Consider the following 16132-nt stretch of genomic DNA (forward strand, 5'->3'; position numbering starts at 1 on the left):
GAGGTTTCAGTGATCTCCCATCCAGGTCACTGGTCAGGTCAACAACCACTTCAGCTTCAGTAACTCTGTAGCATCAGGTGCTCCTGGGCCATTCCACAGCCTGCTACAATGACCTCTTACATTATTTATTATATTTTTATACCACCCCATAGCCGAAACTCTCTGGGCAGTTTACAGAGATTAAAACAGTAAAATACAATATACTAAGTTTAAAACCTGTTTACGTAAGACACACAGACAATATACACACAGACAACATATAACTAAAAAGAACTTTGAACAGTCAGTCATAACCAAAGACAGATCCAGTACCGATTAAAAACTAATTACATCAGATTAGGGATGTGCGGACTGTGTAAAATCCGCTCCATCTGTGTTTCACGGATTGTCAGGCGCCTTTTGTTCCGTCGTCCGCTCACAGACAAATGCGAATATTTTTTTATCAAGCAGAAAAATACGCAAATAATTCCATAAGAGGTTTCTTAAGAATTTACATAATTGACTGTAGTATGTAATATTTAGCATATTATCCCTCATTCAATTCAACTTTTCCTCAGCAAAAACTTCTGTATTTTCCTGCGGATAAATACGCATAAATTTTGGGAAAGTAAAAAAATCATCCAAAAGTCCACAGAGTCTGTTCAGCCTGAGGGGGTCACTCCGCAGAGAATTCACAGGTTGGATTCTTTTTAAAAATGATCTGAGCTCATTTTAGTCCCTCTCAAATTCTCCAGCGTCCCTACATCAGATTGCTGATTACATCAGATGCGCAGGTGCTATTATCTTTATCTAGCCGAATCCAGACCACCTGGGGTCCCCCACAGAGCCATGCTCCCTTCCCCCTGACCATCAGCCATTTTGTGGTTTCCCAGCTTTTGTGCCGTTTCCCCCCCATTGTTAAAGGTTGAAATGCCAGGAGAAGTGGCCATGTTGCTGTTGTTATTATATTTATTTACATCCTGCCTTTTTCCCAATACTGGGACACAAAGCAGCTTTACAACATTAAAACTTGTACAATTAAAACCTATAAATAGAAGTATAAATAGAAGTATACAAAAGTTACAAATATAATTAAATAATATTAAAATTATATAAAATATCAAAACGTTAAAAGACAAGGAATACAGTATCCATCCATCCTATTCTCACAGGACCAGACTAGCTATCCCCAAAGGCCTGCCAGAACAAGAAATTGTTTACATGCCTGCAAAAACAAATCAAGGAGGGTGCCACTCTCGTCTCCCTGGGAGGGGAGTTCCAGAGCCTTGGGGCAGCCACCAAGAAGGCCCTCTCCTGCGTTCCCACCAGTCGTGCCCATGGAACACCAGAAGGCTGGGCTGGGACCCCAGCTGAGCCAGATTTGGCCTCCAGGCCTGGGATTCCACACCCCAGCTTTAGAGCGCTGCATGAAAAAAGTGAAACAAAAATAAAATTCCGCATGTACAGTCTCTTGCACGAGCAGGTGCATGAGGACTGCTACAGAACCTCCCCATTAGAGCACTATGTTAACTCTTTTGCAAGTGTTCACAAAATACCTCTTGCAGCTATTTCTCTTCTTGCTCACGGTTTTGTTTTTAATCCAAGCAATGCCAGACAGTGAGGCAAAACCAGCAGTTACCACAGCGTGACAAAAGGCAGGGAGGGGGGGGTCTTCCTGCCATTGCCTTTAGGTACTGGAGGTGGCGATGGAGGAGTGGGGGTGCTTCAGCGGGCACTGTGCAAACACATGGCTGCTGAGTGGACAGTCATCCCATTGATGTCAGTAGCCTATGGCCACGTCGGGGTAACCATGTAGTCAGCAACTATGTACTTGTATGATGCTGGCATCGGTACCCCACTGCTCTATTTCAGAACCTTAGCACCTAACGGTAATGGCAGGAAGAGCCCTCCCCGTTCTAGTTCTAGCAAACCACCTCACTGGCTTGCACTACATCCAACCCAATAATTTTTAAAGCTGGTATGACAGAGCCATCATTGCCTGAAGCGTTCACCTTCCATTTCTTTTGTTCCACTGTCATCTCTGGTCAAGCACGTCATGCAGGGTTTTGAAGCATTCTGAAAGCACGCTAAACCCATTTGACAAGATACAACGATGGTACTGGGCAGGAAAAATCAGCGTGCATGTCATAATGGGGCTATCAAACCATCCATATCCAGCTTGAAAATAAAATAATGAAAAGGCCTGTACTAGAAGTGGCTAAAAGCCAAAGGTATGCTCTGCTTGTATCCTCCCCACAGTGGCCACATGGTCTCTACTTAAAAGCACAGCAGCCATCAAAGATGCTGATAGAGTGAACGGCTGCTAATATTCCACATAAAATGTGACAGAGACAAACATTCAAACCCTTAAGTGGCATCATCCGCTGATCCTAAATAAGACACATGTGACAAGCCCGCCTGGGATGCCGCCGCCGCCGCCATAAGGTAATGACACCTCTGCGAGATGCATCATTGCACTGCCGGTGTAATCTTCCCTGCATGAGAGCCACACCTCCCTAGCATGGCTGACTGCTCAATTTGATTCGGCCCAATGACTTAAAGAGGGTCAGGGGAAGACACTAATCGCTTTTGACTAAGCTGTACTGCTAAATCCTTTTTGTTCCTCCTCAGTAAGCCTTCTTGCGTTCCCTTCCTAGTAGGCATTATGTAAATTGAGAACCCCTTGAAGTGACAATACAAAAAAGCGAATGCTGCTTCCTTCCCCCACCCACTTCTTAAAACCCCCTATCCACAGTGTTCCTTTTAATATCAGATTCTACCCACTGAAAACATGTGCTTTGCCACTCAAGCAGTAAACAGTCTTACATGCCACTTCGTTGAAGGTGGAAAAAAGCCTTTGTTATACCTGGAATTCATCAATAACAAAATGTGTATTTCAGTCTGATTTGGCTCAGGGTGGGGTGTGTATTCTGGCGGGGTGTGTGTGTGGGAGAATGGCTTGCTAATGGTTGCTTAAAGCCACCCGGTGCAAAGAGGATGTTAACGAGAAATGGTTGCTAACTTTCCAGACTGCTGCAATTCATCAGCTTTTGACTGATGGCTGAACAGTATACAGATCATTGTTGCAGGCTCCAATGATGCACACCAGAAGGGTCACCTGGACAGAAGGGAAGCTCTTACTGCAGCGATATCAGTGCTTCTGCCATGCCACACATGGGGATAAAGGGTGTGGAAAGAAGGAAGCCAGTAAAAATGGAAAGAGCACCCTATCAAATTAAAAGTCAGGAGATGCCATCTTGCATTTTCCAAGAGACAGAAGGGCAAAAAAATAAATAAATCTACAAGCACATGTCTGGCCCAGTCACACTCTTCTCCTGGGAATGGGAAGTGGTTGGAAGTCTGTTTTGCTATCTTCTCTTGCACACGAGCACACACACACACAAAGGAAAAGAAAAAAAGGTGTTGTTTTCAGTAGCGGTAAAAATGACAATCCACAAGGGAATAAGATGTTAAGAAGTCAGGCAATGCTTTGGAATATCACATCCCCTTTCTACTTTTATTTCTCATTTCACAGCTGGAAGGTGCACCAATTTTTTCTAAGGTTGCCATTTCATCTGAAATTATTCTTCTTCAAGGGGGGGGGGGGAGCAGAGTTTCTGTTCCCCAGTCCCCAGCATTGATATTTTGCCACACAAATCTCAATGTCAATTGAACAGCTGGTGCCCTCCTGCCAAGGGGAGTGTGCCAGACTGATGCAGCTAGGCCTCTCGCTGTTGACAGGAAGAAGGCTCTGTTGTGGAGCTGGAGACATTCCTCCTATGCCTAAGAGTTGTAGCCTAACATTTTCCTATGGCTGAAGGTCACAAGCCTGAGTTTTGCTCATCCTTACACACACAGCACAGGCAAGCAATGGAAAGGACAAGTCTCTGCCTTGAATTGCCTCTAACTTGAACAGCTTGGGACCTGTGTCTGAGCTTTGAGCCATGTTGGTTGATTCCTTTATAGTGCTAGAGCAGGCTTACCCAAGCTGGTGCCCTCAGAACTCCCAGCATTCCTGACTATTGCTCATGCTGGTTGGGGATCATCAGAGTTGAAGTCCCAAACAGGGCACCAGCTTGGAGAAGGCTATGCTAAAGAGTGATTCATCTTTTGTTTACACTTCCTATGTGGTTCTGTAAATATACTCTGCAATTCCAGTGCTGCAGTTTTATTTACATGCATTCATTTGCTGCAGTCTTCCCCAGCCTGGTGCCCTCCAGATGTTTTGGACTTCAACTCCCAGCAGTCCCAGCCAGCATGTCTACTGGCTAAGAATTCTGGGAGCTGCACTCCAAAATATCTGATGGGCACCAGCTTGGGGAAGGCCCCTTTGATGCATAGGTGTGATTTTTTTCCAGTGACCTATCCAGTGCTTAACCCTTAGCAGTCATCACTATCAAGTTCTGTAAATTCATTATGTGTTGTGTGAGAAAGTTCTTGTACTGGATAATCCAAATATGGCTAAGGCATGTTCCAACGGCATGATGCCTGCCAATTATTTTCAACTCTATTCTTAGCGAGTCATAAGTATGGGAATGTGAGCTACCACCGTAGCTCAGTGGTAGAGCACCTGCTTTGCACGCAGAAGGTCCCAGCTTTGATCCAGGTAGGGCTGGGAAAACTCCCGCCTGAATCCCTGGAGAGCCGCTGCCAGTCAGTGTTGACAATACTGGGTTACATGGGCCAAGGGTCAGCATCAGGCAGCTTCCTGGGTTCTACATCCACTGGCTGACTCACAAAACTAGATACAGGATTTTCCTCGCACATGTTTTATTCTCTCGGCCGCTTAGGGGTGTTGCTTCCATTCAGCTGTCTGGCATCGCTGAGTACCATGATCAGCCAAGTATACTGGAAAGGCAGAAAATACAATTATTGCAGTCACAATTATCAGCAGATACAACTCTTGCTTGTGGGTACGGGCCTTTTTGAACTCTCACATTTTACAGCGGTGGCTAAATAACAGCAGGTGCATGCGCTTTAATAGCATGTGTCGCTACAGTCCAAAAAACCTGGCTGAGCTGGTGATGGTGTAAGGAGCTCTGTCATAATGCGTGATGTAAACATCTTGTATTACAATATGTATTCGTGCTGAACATAACACGACACTGTCAAAGCACTGTGGAAACTGGCTAATTTATGAAACATGAATAGCTGATTAAACAACTTGACTTGAAAAATTATCTCCCTACCTTGGCCAAAAGATCTGAGGAGAGAACCCAGACCAAGGGGAAGGCGGTGGGGAGCAGGAGGGACAGAATCTAGGATGAGGCCTTTTTTTCTTCCCCTAATCCCTAATCATCAATGTCCTGGCATGCTATCATCAGTGAAAAGATTGATGGGTCACTGCCTTCAACAGCATTTGCATCTCATCTGCATTAGTATTCCTATGAACTTGAATGTCCAAATCGCCCTCACACAGGTACCACCTCCTTGTAATTAAACCTTGGTTTGTCTGAAATATACTGTAGTTAAAGCACAGGCAATACCATCAAACTTTCTGCTGGGTGCAGAGGAGGGACAATTCAAGAGAAAAAAATAGTAATAGCGGTGGTTTTGGAAATCTCTGCATCTTCACAGACTACAACTGTGATCCAGAGACATACAGCCCCACATGCTGTGTCACATGGTGCTTTTGAAGGTTCCCTGACATTTAGGGGTAGCTTCTTTGGGTGATGCAGGGGACCTGGAAAGAGGTTCATAGAGTTCATGTGTGGATAGATCAAAGCACAGATGACTTTAGGCCAATATGCAAACTGTGTGCAACCCTCCAATACATCCTCACATTGACTAACATGTTAAAATACCTTTTAAAAAGCAAGACTAAGTTAAATTCTGCAGTTAACCTTTTATGTTAAGTGTAATGGAGTAAGAGACACGAAGAAGAAGAATTCACATTTTCTAAAGCACTGCTGCCTGGATGGACATTAAATTAGCAGACTGCAATATAGTTGAACTTCTTCTTCACTCCATACCACCACCTCTTAGTAAAGATACATAAGGATACACCCAAATGTCAACCTCACACACTGTCAGGTTATCATATTAGCACAATAACTCAGGTCAAAATTCTTAGTTGTGATCTGCCTATTTTTTAGATTTGCTGATCTGCGCTTCCTTCCATCTTTTATTTTCTCTTTCTTCTTTTGTGCCTGATTTACAAGTTATGTTATCAGAGGGAAATGGTGGATGAGAGGGATAATATTTGGGTGTAATATGGTTACTACTTATGGGTTTTGATTTTTTAAAATATCCCGAGCGCAGTTGTGATTTTTTTTTTTTTTAGGTAAGCTTTAGGCATAAATAATTCAGTCACATTCTTCGGCAGTGTCCTTCAAATAATGACCACATTGACCATGTCTCCAGATAAAGTGAATGTACTCTACTTCGTTAATTACAGCAGATGCCCTGCTTTGCAAAATCTCAAGTTCATCTGTGCCTTTTTAAAGATCAAGTGACCTAAACTGGACACCGCAAATGTGGTGGAACTAATGCTTTAGCTGTCCATGTAACAGATTGTTATTGAGAGACACCAATTTCCTAATAGGCCTTTTCAATGTTGCCCACAACACCAAGCCTACAATCACCTATTCATGAGAAAACCCACTTATTTCACCTATTCACCTTTCCCTCCTTGATATTCAGAAGATGAGTCAATTAAGGTAGAACAATTACCTTGATTAAGTTAACTTTGCTGGTTTTCCCTCTTCCCATATTTCCTTTATTCTGCCAGTCCAGGATGTCTGCTAAAAGTGCTTCCCCTTCCTTTTATTGTAGTTGTGCCACCTCCTCCGAATATCTTTTCACTGGCTCCAAGTTTCTAGCCCACAACTAAATCTCCCTGAGCCCAACACCTGGGCACAGCCATACTGCAGACTCTAACAGTCCCTCTTCCCACTGAACCCTGGGAACTGTAGTTTTGTGGTAGTGGTGGGAAGTTGGGATACTTAACAAACTACCATTCCCAAGATCTCTGGCAAAAGCTATGACAGGTCCAAAACGAACAGAAGTTTGTACCGTAGGTAGGGTCTGTGTCGTCTCTTTCTAATCACCTTCTCACTCTAATACTCTACACAATCTCCTCTGCTAGTAGCCCAGTGTCTCTCCATCTTCATAGCTTCTATGATGCTGCTCCTCTTGACTAGAACAGCATCCCTTTTTCTATCAATAAAGTCATTACCCCAGGAGTGCCCAACCTTTCTGGATCCATAGGCACATTCAGGAATTTGAGAAACTACTGTGGGCACCACTACAAAATGCCTAATCACTGGATCTCCTCTGTGGCATCTACCTGTCGCGTCTATGGATCTTAGGCTGCATATTATTCAGCAAAAACGTTTGTTTCGTGTCTATGGGACACCACAACATCTCTCTAATAAGGGATTGTCTAATTCAGCTAAGTGCTGGCAATGCAATACAGCTAAGGCTTCTTTAAAACATATGGTCTGGCAATGTCCAATAGTTGCTTTTTTGGGGGAGGAGGTAAGCCATCTGTAAGCTTGAAAACAATGCAGTGATTACTCGAAGCCAAGAACATTGATGATGATGGATTCGTCAAGAGCAAATCCTACCAGACAAATCTGATCTCATTTTTTTATCAAGTAACTGTGGGAATGCTGTGGACATGATATACCTTGACTTCAGCAAAGCTTTCAACAAAGTGTCCCATGATATCCTGATAAGCAAACTAGCTCAAAGTGGGATAGATGAAACAACGATCCAGTGGATCCACAGTTGGCTACAGAATCGGACTCAAAGAGTGCTTATCAATGGGACCTTCTCAAACTGGGGAGAGGTAATGAGTGGGGTACTACAGGGCTCAGTCTTGGGCCCTGTGATCTTCAACATTTTTATTAATGACTTGGAGGAGGAGGTGCAGGGAATGCTGATCAGATTTGCAGATGACACAAAATTGGGCAGGATACCTAATACTTTGGAAGACAGAAACAAAATTTAGTGATCTTGACAGACTGGAGCGCTGGGCAGAAAACAACAGAATTACATTTAATAGGGATAAATGCCAAGTTCTGCACCTAGGAAAAAGAAACCAAATACACAGTTACAAGATGGGGGATACGTGGCTCAACAACACTACAAGCGAGAAGGATCTTGGAATTGTTGTCGATCACAAGCTGAAAATGAGCCAACAATGTGATGTGGCTGCAAAAAAGGCAAATGCTATTTTGGGCTGCATTAATAGAAGCACAGCTTCCAAATCCCGGGAAGTACTCTTTCCTTCTACTCAGCACTGGTTAGGCCTCATCTGGAGTACTGAGTCCAGGTCTGGGCACCACACTTTAAGAAGGATGCAGACAAGCTGGAGAGGGTTCAGAGGAGGGCAACAAAGATGATCAGGGGACTGGAAACAAAACCCTATGAAGAGAGACTGAAAGAACTGGGCATGTTTAGCCTTGAGAAGAGAAGACTGAGGGGAGATATGATAGCACTCTTCAAGTACCTGAAAGGTTGTCACAAAGAGGAAGGCCAGGATCAATTCTCGATCATCCCAAAGTGCAGGACACGGAATAATAGGCTCAAGTTACAGGAAGCCAGATTCCAGCTGAACATCAGGAAAAGCTTCCTGACTGTTAGAGCAATACGACAATGGAACCAATTACCTAGGGTGGTAGTGGGCTCCCCCACACTGGAGGAGTTCAAGATGAGTCTGGACAGCCATCTGTCAGTAATGCTCTGGCTTGGATTCCTGCATTGAGCAGGGGGTTGTACTCGATGGTCTTGTAGGCCCCTTCCAACCCTACTATTCTATGATTCTATTAGGTTATTACACAGAGAAATTTTGTACTGGAACAGTCTTTAATATTCACTGATGCACACACTCTTTTAAATTAATTACCTGCCTTATAAAAATTAACAAATGGTCAGCATAAATGGATTTTCTGTACCCTTTTCACAGCTAAAAGACTGGTATTGTAACACTGGAAGGATAAACACCTCCTATAATGCATATATATAATGGACAGGACCTTACAATACTTTCAATATTTGAACAGGTGGCATATAGACGCCATCTGGAAACAGACTAACTGTACCCATTGCGAAAAATGTGTGTAAATTATGATTTAGTCCCAATCTGGCCCTTCAGGGTTCCACAGATGGCCACTTCCCCTTTCCCCCAATCACTGATTGTTTGGTGGTTTCCTGGCTTTTGTGAAGTTTCTTCCCCATGCTAAAAGGTTGAAATGCTTCTCCTAAGGCTTAGTGAGTGGCAGTTAAGAGTTTTAAGTTACAACTGGCTGGTATTTTCGGTCTTTTGGGCCCTCCCCTTTGCCTTTGGCTCCAACCACCACTGGAATACAGCCCCCCCAAAGCTTCTCCAAAATGGAATTTGGCACTTGGGCTGAAAGAGGTTCAACACCCCTGGCAGTAGATCTAAGAATGCTGAACCTCTGGTCTGTGGGCCAAATGTGGACCTCCAGGCCTCCCAATCCAGACCTCCAGGATCTTCCAAGGCCATACTCCTTCACCGGCCCCACTCCAGGTTACCAATATTATTTACTCTAACTACAAGTATTGATTCTTTCAAACTACAAAGGGGGGCTCACACATGTTGTGGAAGGAGAATGCCTGGATGAAAATGCACATTGCATCCAGGATCCAGGCATTGCATCTCCCCCCCCCCCCCGTTGCGCATTAGACATAAATAAGAGTCACTTCTGTAGCATCATCCATTTTGTTCTGGCCCTGCCCATTTTTGCTCTGGCTCCACCCACCTTTGGCTCTGGCCCCACCCACTGCCGAAATGTGGTGTGGGGAAACTCCGGACAGGTTTAGACTGAGGTAACGTGGACCTCAACAGGATGAAGTTCTCCCAAATTATTATAAACTTTAACATTTAATTGCAAAGCCATCAATTTATTTTTAGGGGCGCGATTATTTTTCTGCAAGTCTAGGCATTGGCAGCTTTAATTTGAGACCGTTCCAAACTCAATCAGATATTATTTAGGGGTTGAAACAGTGAACAAAAATTTGTGCCCCATATTACTATATAGAATACTTATTTGGATATTTGGTCTACTTTTGTTGAAGTCTATGTATAGTTGCTAGAAAGCTGTATGCATTTCATATGTATTCATTGCTATCAATATATGAAATTCCATGTATGTGTATTAAAACAATGGAATTTTTAAAAAGTTTTTTGAAGTTTTACAGGTGACCATGGGCGCCACATTGGGGACCCCTTCATGGGCACCACTGGAGGTGCCCATGGGTGCTATGGTGCCCATGGGTGCCACGTTGGGTACCCCTGCATTGCCCTCTCCTCCTTTAAAGATCCACTTCTTCAGCAACTCCTCTCCTGAACTCAGCTTAACTGAACCTCAGTTGTTATCTGAATCTCCTCTGTTCCATCTCTTCTACCCATCCCTGATCTCTCCACCTCCATCTTACCTTTCTAAAGTAGATGGCAAAAGTTAAGGGCAGGGATTGTATCACTTTGACACTTCTATGCAGCACTGAGCGCCATGCTGGCACTAAATAAATGTTAATTGGTGTCTAAGGATTCCTTCCTACTTAGGAGTAGTCTTGGTGGGTGGGTGGGTGGGAGTGAATAATTTAAGGACAGAGGAAATGTCTCACATTAATGAAACTATGTCACAAACTTACAGGAGGATCCAGATTGCATTTCCCTTTCTATATAGATCAATATTTATTTAATTAGCAAAAAGAATGAAAGAAGTGGGAGAAAGAAAAGGCGGGGGGGGGGGGGACTAATTTGCGTGACATGATTTACCTTCCATAAATTCATGCTGACTTGCACTTAACCAAAGTGCTTTCTCATTAACCCGCCTCCAATTTTCTGCCACTGTAATCTTCAAAAATAGTTTTATTTTATTTATTTTGTCTATATCATGTAAAAGAATTTTTCAGAGAGCCCAACATTCCTGAGCTGAATTTAGGCAAGGAAGAATGAGTATCTCAGTACCCTTTGTATGTAATCATGTATACTGAAGCTGCACCCGCAAACTCTGATGGGTTATGCTAGTGTGCAAAGGAAATGGATGGACAGAGAGGCATGTATTCAAGGCCCCTGAGAACAAATTCCTGAGGCCTAGTTTATGAAGTGGCGGGTCATGACAAGGCAATAGAATAATTCCGAAGTTCAAGATGAGTCCAGATTTAACCAGGACACACTCCCTGAACATCTACCTTCTTTTCTCCTCAGAACCATGGAAATTCCACTCTGCCAAATCAAGCCAAGGAGGGACAGGGACCAGGCGAGAAGAGGGGTGTATGGAAAAATTCCATGCATAATTAGGTGAACTGAAAATGTTCACTATCGTCTTCCCCAGCTTTCAGAATATCTCACAAAGAGTTCACAGGTGCAATGATTCTGCCCCACACCAAACAATGTACAGCTTTGCTCCTGTACCAAGCACTATTACAGAAGCTATAAATACACATTCATAGTGGTAAAACTACTGCTATCAAATTACTTCAGAATTGGGGACTAACGAAGCACTCAAGCTGGTTTGTGCACTCATCAGGATCTAGTGGTACAATTTTTCCTGGACTGTGCCACTTCAAGCTGTGGGGTGGGGTGGGGTGGGGTGGGGTGGGGTGGGGTGAATCACAGGTCTGAAAGCTCCTTCATCTAAAACGATTCCTTGCACATATAAAACTAACCTCTAAGGAGAAGGTTCTAACCTAGCCCTCCTCCTGACATGCTATTTTTCTTTGTTGTTTATTTGTTTGATTAGATCGGTGAAACATTTGCATACACTTTATTTATTTATTCAAAATATTTCAGTGCTATTTTCTATTTACATGATCCAAAGTCAGTCCAGTTAAAACAATTTAAAAAGAACAAATCCAATGGAAATTACATCAGTATTAGATAAAAGCAGCAGAACCATAGATTCTCTGGGGGGGAAAAGTCAGAAAATAAAAAGGTATTTACGTCATTTAAAAGCTGTTAACGTTGGTGTCTCATGAATTTGCCTGTGAAGGATATTCCACAGACAGGCAATATCACTGTAAAGGCCTTCTCCCTGTTGCCTAGAAGAGCAGTACAATTTGGCAGGAGAAAGTGTAACAGGCACTACTAACAAAGAGATGACAGATCCTCCTTTGTTTCCCCATTGGCAGCCCCATAGATCCTCTCCTACTCTTTCTATCAGGCTCTGACACATGAAAATGCTCTCTCTGATTTGCGTCAGGGCAGATCTACATACTGAGAAGAATGATGTGGTACAGCCCCATAACACTTCCAAATGCACATTAGAAAGGGAGCGGATGTCAAATGAGTGAATACTATCCAATGCTAATGACTCCCTGCATGAGGAAAGCTAGCATATCAGGGAGAAGAGCTCTAGCCCAACTTTAACTTAGAAACTATGTGGGGAGGTTTTTGACAGGGGAAAGCATTCAGTTATGTGATCTCCCACCTGTGTTTGAAAGTGGTAGAGTCCTAGGAGGACTGTACCATACGATTCCTCTGAATAAATTTTATTTATCTTCCTACAGCTCTAAGTCTCCCTACCTATTTACAATGCAAATAGTTTCTTTAGCTGTATTCACTTCCTCTTTTGACAACAGAAAATCGCTGGATAGAGTGATGCAACATTTTCTAATGTGTGCTCTTTCTGTTGGACACCAAGATCCAGATAAGCAAAATGGTGCATTTAACGGCTCCAGAAATACACTTTAATGTTTGTTGCACTAACAGTGGGAATAGTGAAACCTCCCTTTGGCAAGGCATCTTCCTGCTGAAACCAGCAACGAATTCTACAAGAAAGCAAAATGCATGATTCCTTAAATCACAGAAAGATATTGACATATATAAAGGAGGTCCAACCCTACCAATTCAGTCTGTGCATAATTAAGCCCAACGGAATTATTTTTCCAGTTGTCACTTAGGCATCTAAGTCTATAAATCCAGCTTCCAAAATTATTATTGATGTGCCAAGCCTGGATCTAGCTTATCAAGGCCTAGCCATTGCCTGCAGCCCACTGCCAATGAAGACAGAGGGGGACAATCACTTCAGAAGGGGGTAGTTTTTCAGATGCAAAGCTGCCCCCTCCACAGACATGAAAAGGGCATCTCAGTGAGCAAGGGAGCTCCACCAATAAACTGGAGCACACACAGGGCTCTGGAGTAAGGGACCTACTCCTGCGTTTTGAGACACAATACACACAACCAGTATAGCAATATACTGCAGAAATTGGCATGCATGTCTTCAAGTGAGAATTGGATAGGCCTGGTTGATTTATCCCTATTTGTTTGTTGGCAGTTGGCAGAATTTTCATTTGGCAGTTGGCAGAATTTTCATTTGGAATTTGGCAGCCACAGGTCAGGTAAGCCGCATCTGAAGAATTCAGCTAGCAGACTTCAAAATAAACAAACAGGCCTGATAAGTTAAAGGGCTTCTGCTGGATGCCAAAACCTATTTTTCAGGTCTGAAAGGTATTTTTTAATTGTTTCTGTGCAGTGGCACTCATTTAGAAATCCCCAGAAACATTTTTGCTTTTTCCTTTGTCAGCAGTGCTATTTGGAAGCATTACCTTCCAAGGAGGCTCTAAAGTGGGAGTGGTCCTAATTGCAACCTGCACTGCTTTTTATATCTCTTCCCTGTTTTTAAAACTATGAGTAGTAATCTCCATGCTCTTGCTCTCTGCAAGTTAATTAATTGCTTTTAAGAGGTATTTCCCCCTGCCTACAAGTTACTTTGTTGATTACAGTTGCTGTATGCTTTATTATGTGTTAATTACTACTGGGATACTCACTAGCTTGTCAGGTTCATTTCTTGATAACGGAAATGCCAGATTTCTACTGAAAAAGAGGTTGCCAAGACAACTAAATACACAGTGGAGATGGCTTGCTTTTGGATAGGACTACTAAATAAGCAAAGCATTTGGTCACGTAAGGATGGCCCTCAAATTTATAATTTATTCGTAGATCTAGATAGATTTAGATATACACACATAAAAGAAGCAGTTATTTGATCCCTTTTGACAAGCAACACTGGAGGAAATCTGGATGGGGAAAGGATGAGAAGAAGAGAGGAGATAATTTACAGAAGGAATTTAGATGATCAAGAAAACAATATTATGCATGTAAAAACATAACATTGCAAATGCAAAAGTGTACACATGCAAATGCAAGAGAAAGCACAGCCTAATGGTTCCAAACCTGAATACTGAACCTTGATTAGGATGCTGGCCATACCTCCAAAATGTAGATATTGTTTGCAACAAGGGTGAGAGGCAAAGCAAGCTCACCTGCTACGTGAAAAACAGACCTACCAATCCAGCAATCACAGCAAAAAATCTATCTTCATCAAAACAGGCAGTGGCTGAAATGTAGATAAGAACCCAAATGCACAAATCAGAAGAATCATGTGGAGCAGTTGTCGCTGGATGGTACCACTTTAGTTGACTGTGGGTAGAGCACTGCATGATTGCATTCTCATTAAAAAATTCTCTGCATGTCAGAGAGAAGATGAGGTTAGCTATTCCACATGCTTTTGCTGATCACAAAGCTCAACTCGAAGTGTACTGTGAAAAATGTGTGAAAGCAAACTGCACCTGACACAGGTTAGGAACCACTGGAATGCACTGTAAATATGTACAGTAGGCAAAATTGATTCACTGGCAGATGAAGCCTCTTACCTTGAATTCCATAGGTGTGTATTTCTCATTTTTGGGCGTTGTGTTGCCTTTGTAATGGAGATGGTTAGGAGTGGTGGGATGGATAACAGTTGATTCCTGAGATTGCCTCTGGCAGCGCTGGCAGTAAACGTAGATCACGAAAGTTAAGAGGCTAGAACCAAAGAAACAGGAGACCCCAGTGGCAATAAGGTGGATGAGGCTAAAACCTGGGAGAGACATTGACAAAGGATGCTGTAATTAGAGACACAAACAATGACAAATCAGATTCACACTTTCAACAACAATATGTTGTTCACAAGAAAAGGTGCCACTGTTATTAGCATGTGTCGTATGTGAAACTAGAGATGTTGGAGAAATCTGCAATGGAACCAAATGAGTTCGGATTTTCATGAATGTGACCCCGGATTTCACAGCAGTCTAGCTTTCCCCCTGTCGGGCAGATTCTATGGACTTGCGGAATGGTTATCTAACTTCCCTGAATTTTGCACAAATTTCATCATAGAAAAATACACAAAATAGAGAAAACCTGGCCAAAAATACTCATGTTCCCCACAGGCTAAAGTGTGAAAATGCGCATTTGGGGGGAATATGCGCATTTCCGTATGTGCAAATTTGCATAAATTTGGAAACAAAGAAGATCCAATTCCGTCGGTGGATGGATGACAGAATGAAAGGCACCTGACAATGACACAGAGGGAACACAGAGGGAACAGATTTGACACAATCCGTACATCCTTAGGCGAAACATCACAAGGCTTCATATAGTATTACTACCCTTTTTGCACTACTTCCATAATTACATTGCAGTATGTCCTTTGTTTTCTTTTTCATTTGCCCCATAATACCCATAAGTTGCATGTATGACTATCAACCACACACCTCAATTTCTTTTCTAGGGTTGGATCCACAATCTCCTATCTGTAAGACGAAGGGCTCCAGTCATGGAAGGCCCTCTGCCTGAATGTGCGGGATCCCCCCTCCCCCATACATCACAGCTCACCTTATTCAGCAGGGTCTCCTGACTCTCTGTGTAACATTTTCAGGGGGCTGTAGGGGCTGCCATGGGAAGGAGGGGAGCAAGGAAATCCACTTCCATCAGTGCAGTTGATCCAGCGTAAATCTGGATCCAACTACTTGTCTTCCCAATAAGCAGTGTTACATGGACAAGTGGACTGTACTACAGAAATGTACCAATCAATGCCTGCCTCTTCTCTGTGTTCTAGAGGTCAACTCAGTATTTTCTCTTGGATTTCATCTGAGAATCCTTGCATAATAAATGTGTCCCTGATGGTAAAGCAACTCATAAATTGTCACCAAGCTAAAATAATATTTCGACTGCTACAGGATAAATGACATCACTCAATACCAGAGGGTAATTTTCTGCTTCCTTACCGCAAGGAAAATGCAATTCTGAAATCAGCCAATATCTTGCATTGTAACACCAAAAGATGTATGCTTCCCTTCCCTTAGTATCGGACTGCTTATCGTAGTTTTAATGGGATCATATCAGGCTTTCTTAAAAGCCTTT

General features: G+C 42.9%; 1 protein-coding gene across 2 annotated transcripts in view; it reads right to left on the bottom strand.

Moving 5' to 3' along the window:
* SEMA5B (semaphorin 5B) overlaps nucleotides 1-16132 on the bottom strand; it is a 511039-nt gene that overhangs the window by 7207 nt on the left and 487700 nt on the right. For both annotated transcript variants that reach the window (XM_084807291.1, XM_084807299.1), the window contains one exon: nucleotides 14605-14810. In XM_084807291.1, the coding sequence (XP_084663417.1) occupies nucleotides 14605-14810 (206 nt within the window). The remainder of the gene's footprint in view (nucleotides 1-14604; nucleotides 14811-16132) is intronic.

The sequence above is a fragment of the Heloderma suspectum genome, chromosome 1 (assembly GCF_057233095.1).
Source record: "Heloderma suspectum isolate Gila_16-S chromosome 1, 16-S_ref, whole genome shotgun sequence".
Lineage (NCBI taxonomy): Eukaryota > Metazoa > Chordata > Lepidosauria > Squamata > Helodermatidae > Heloderma > Heloderma suspectum.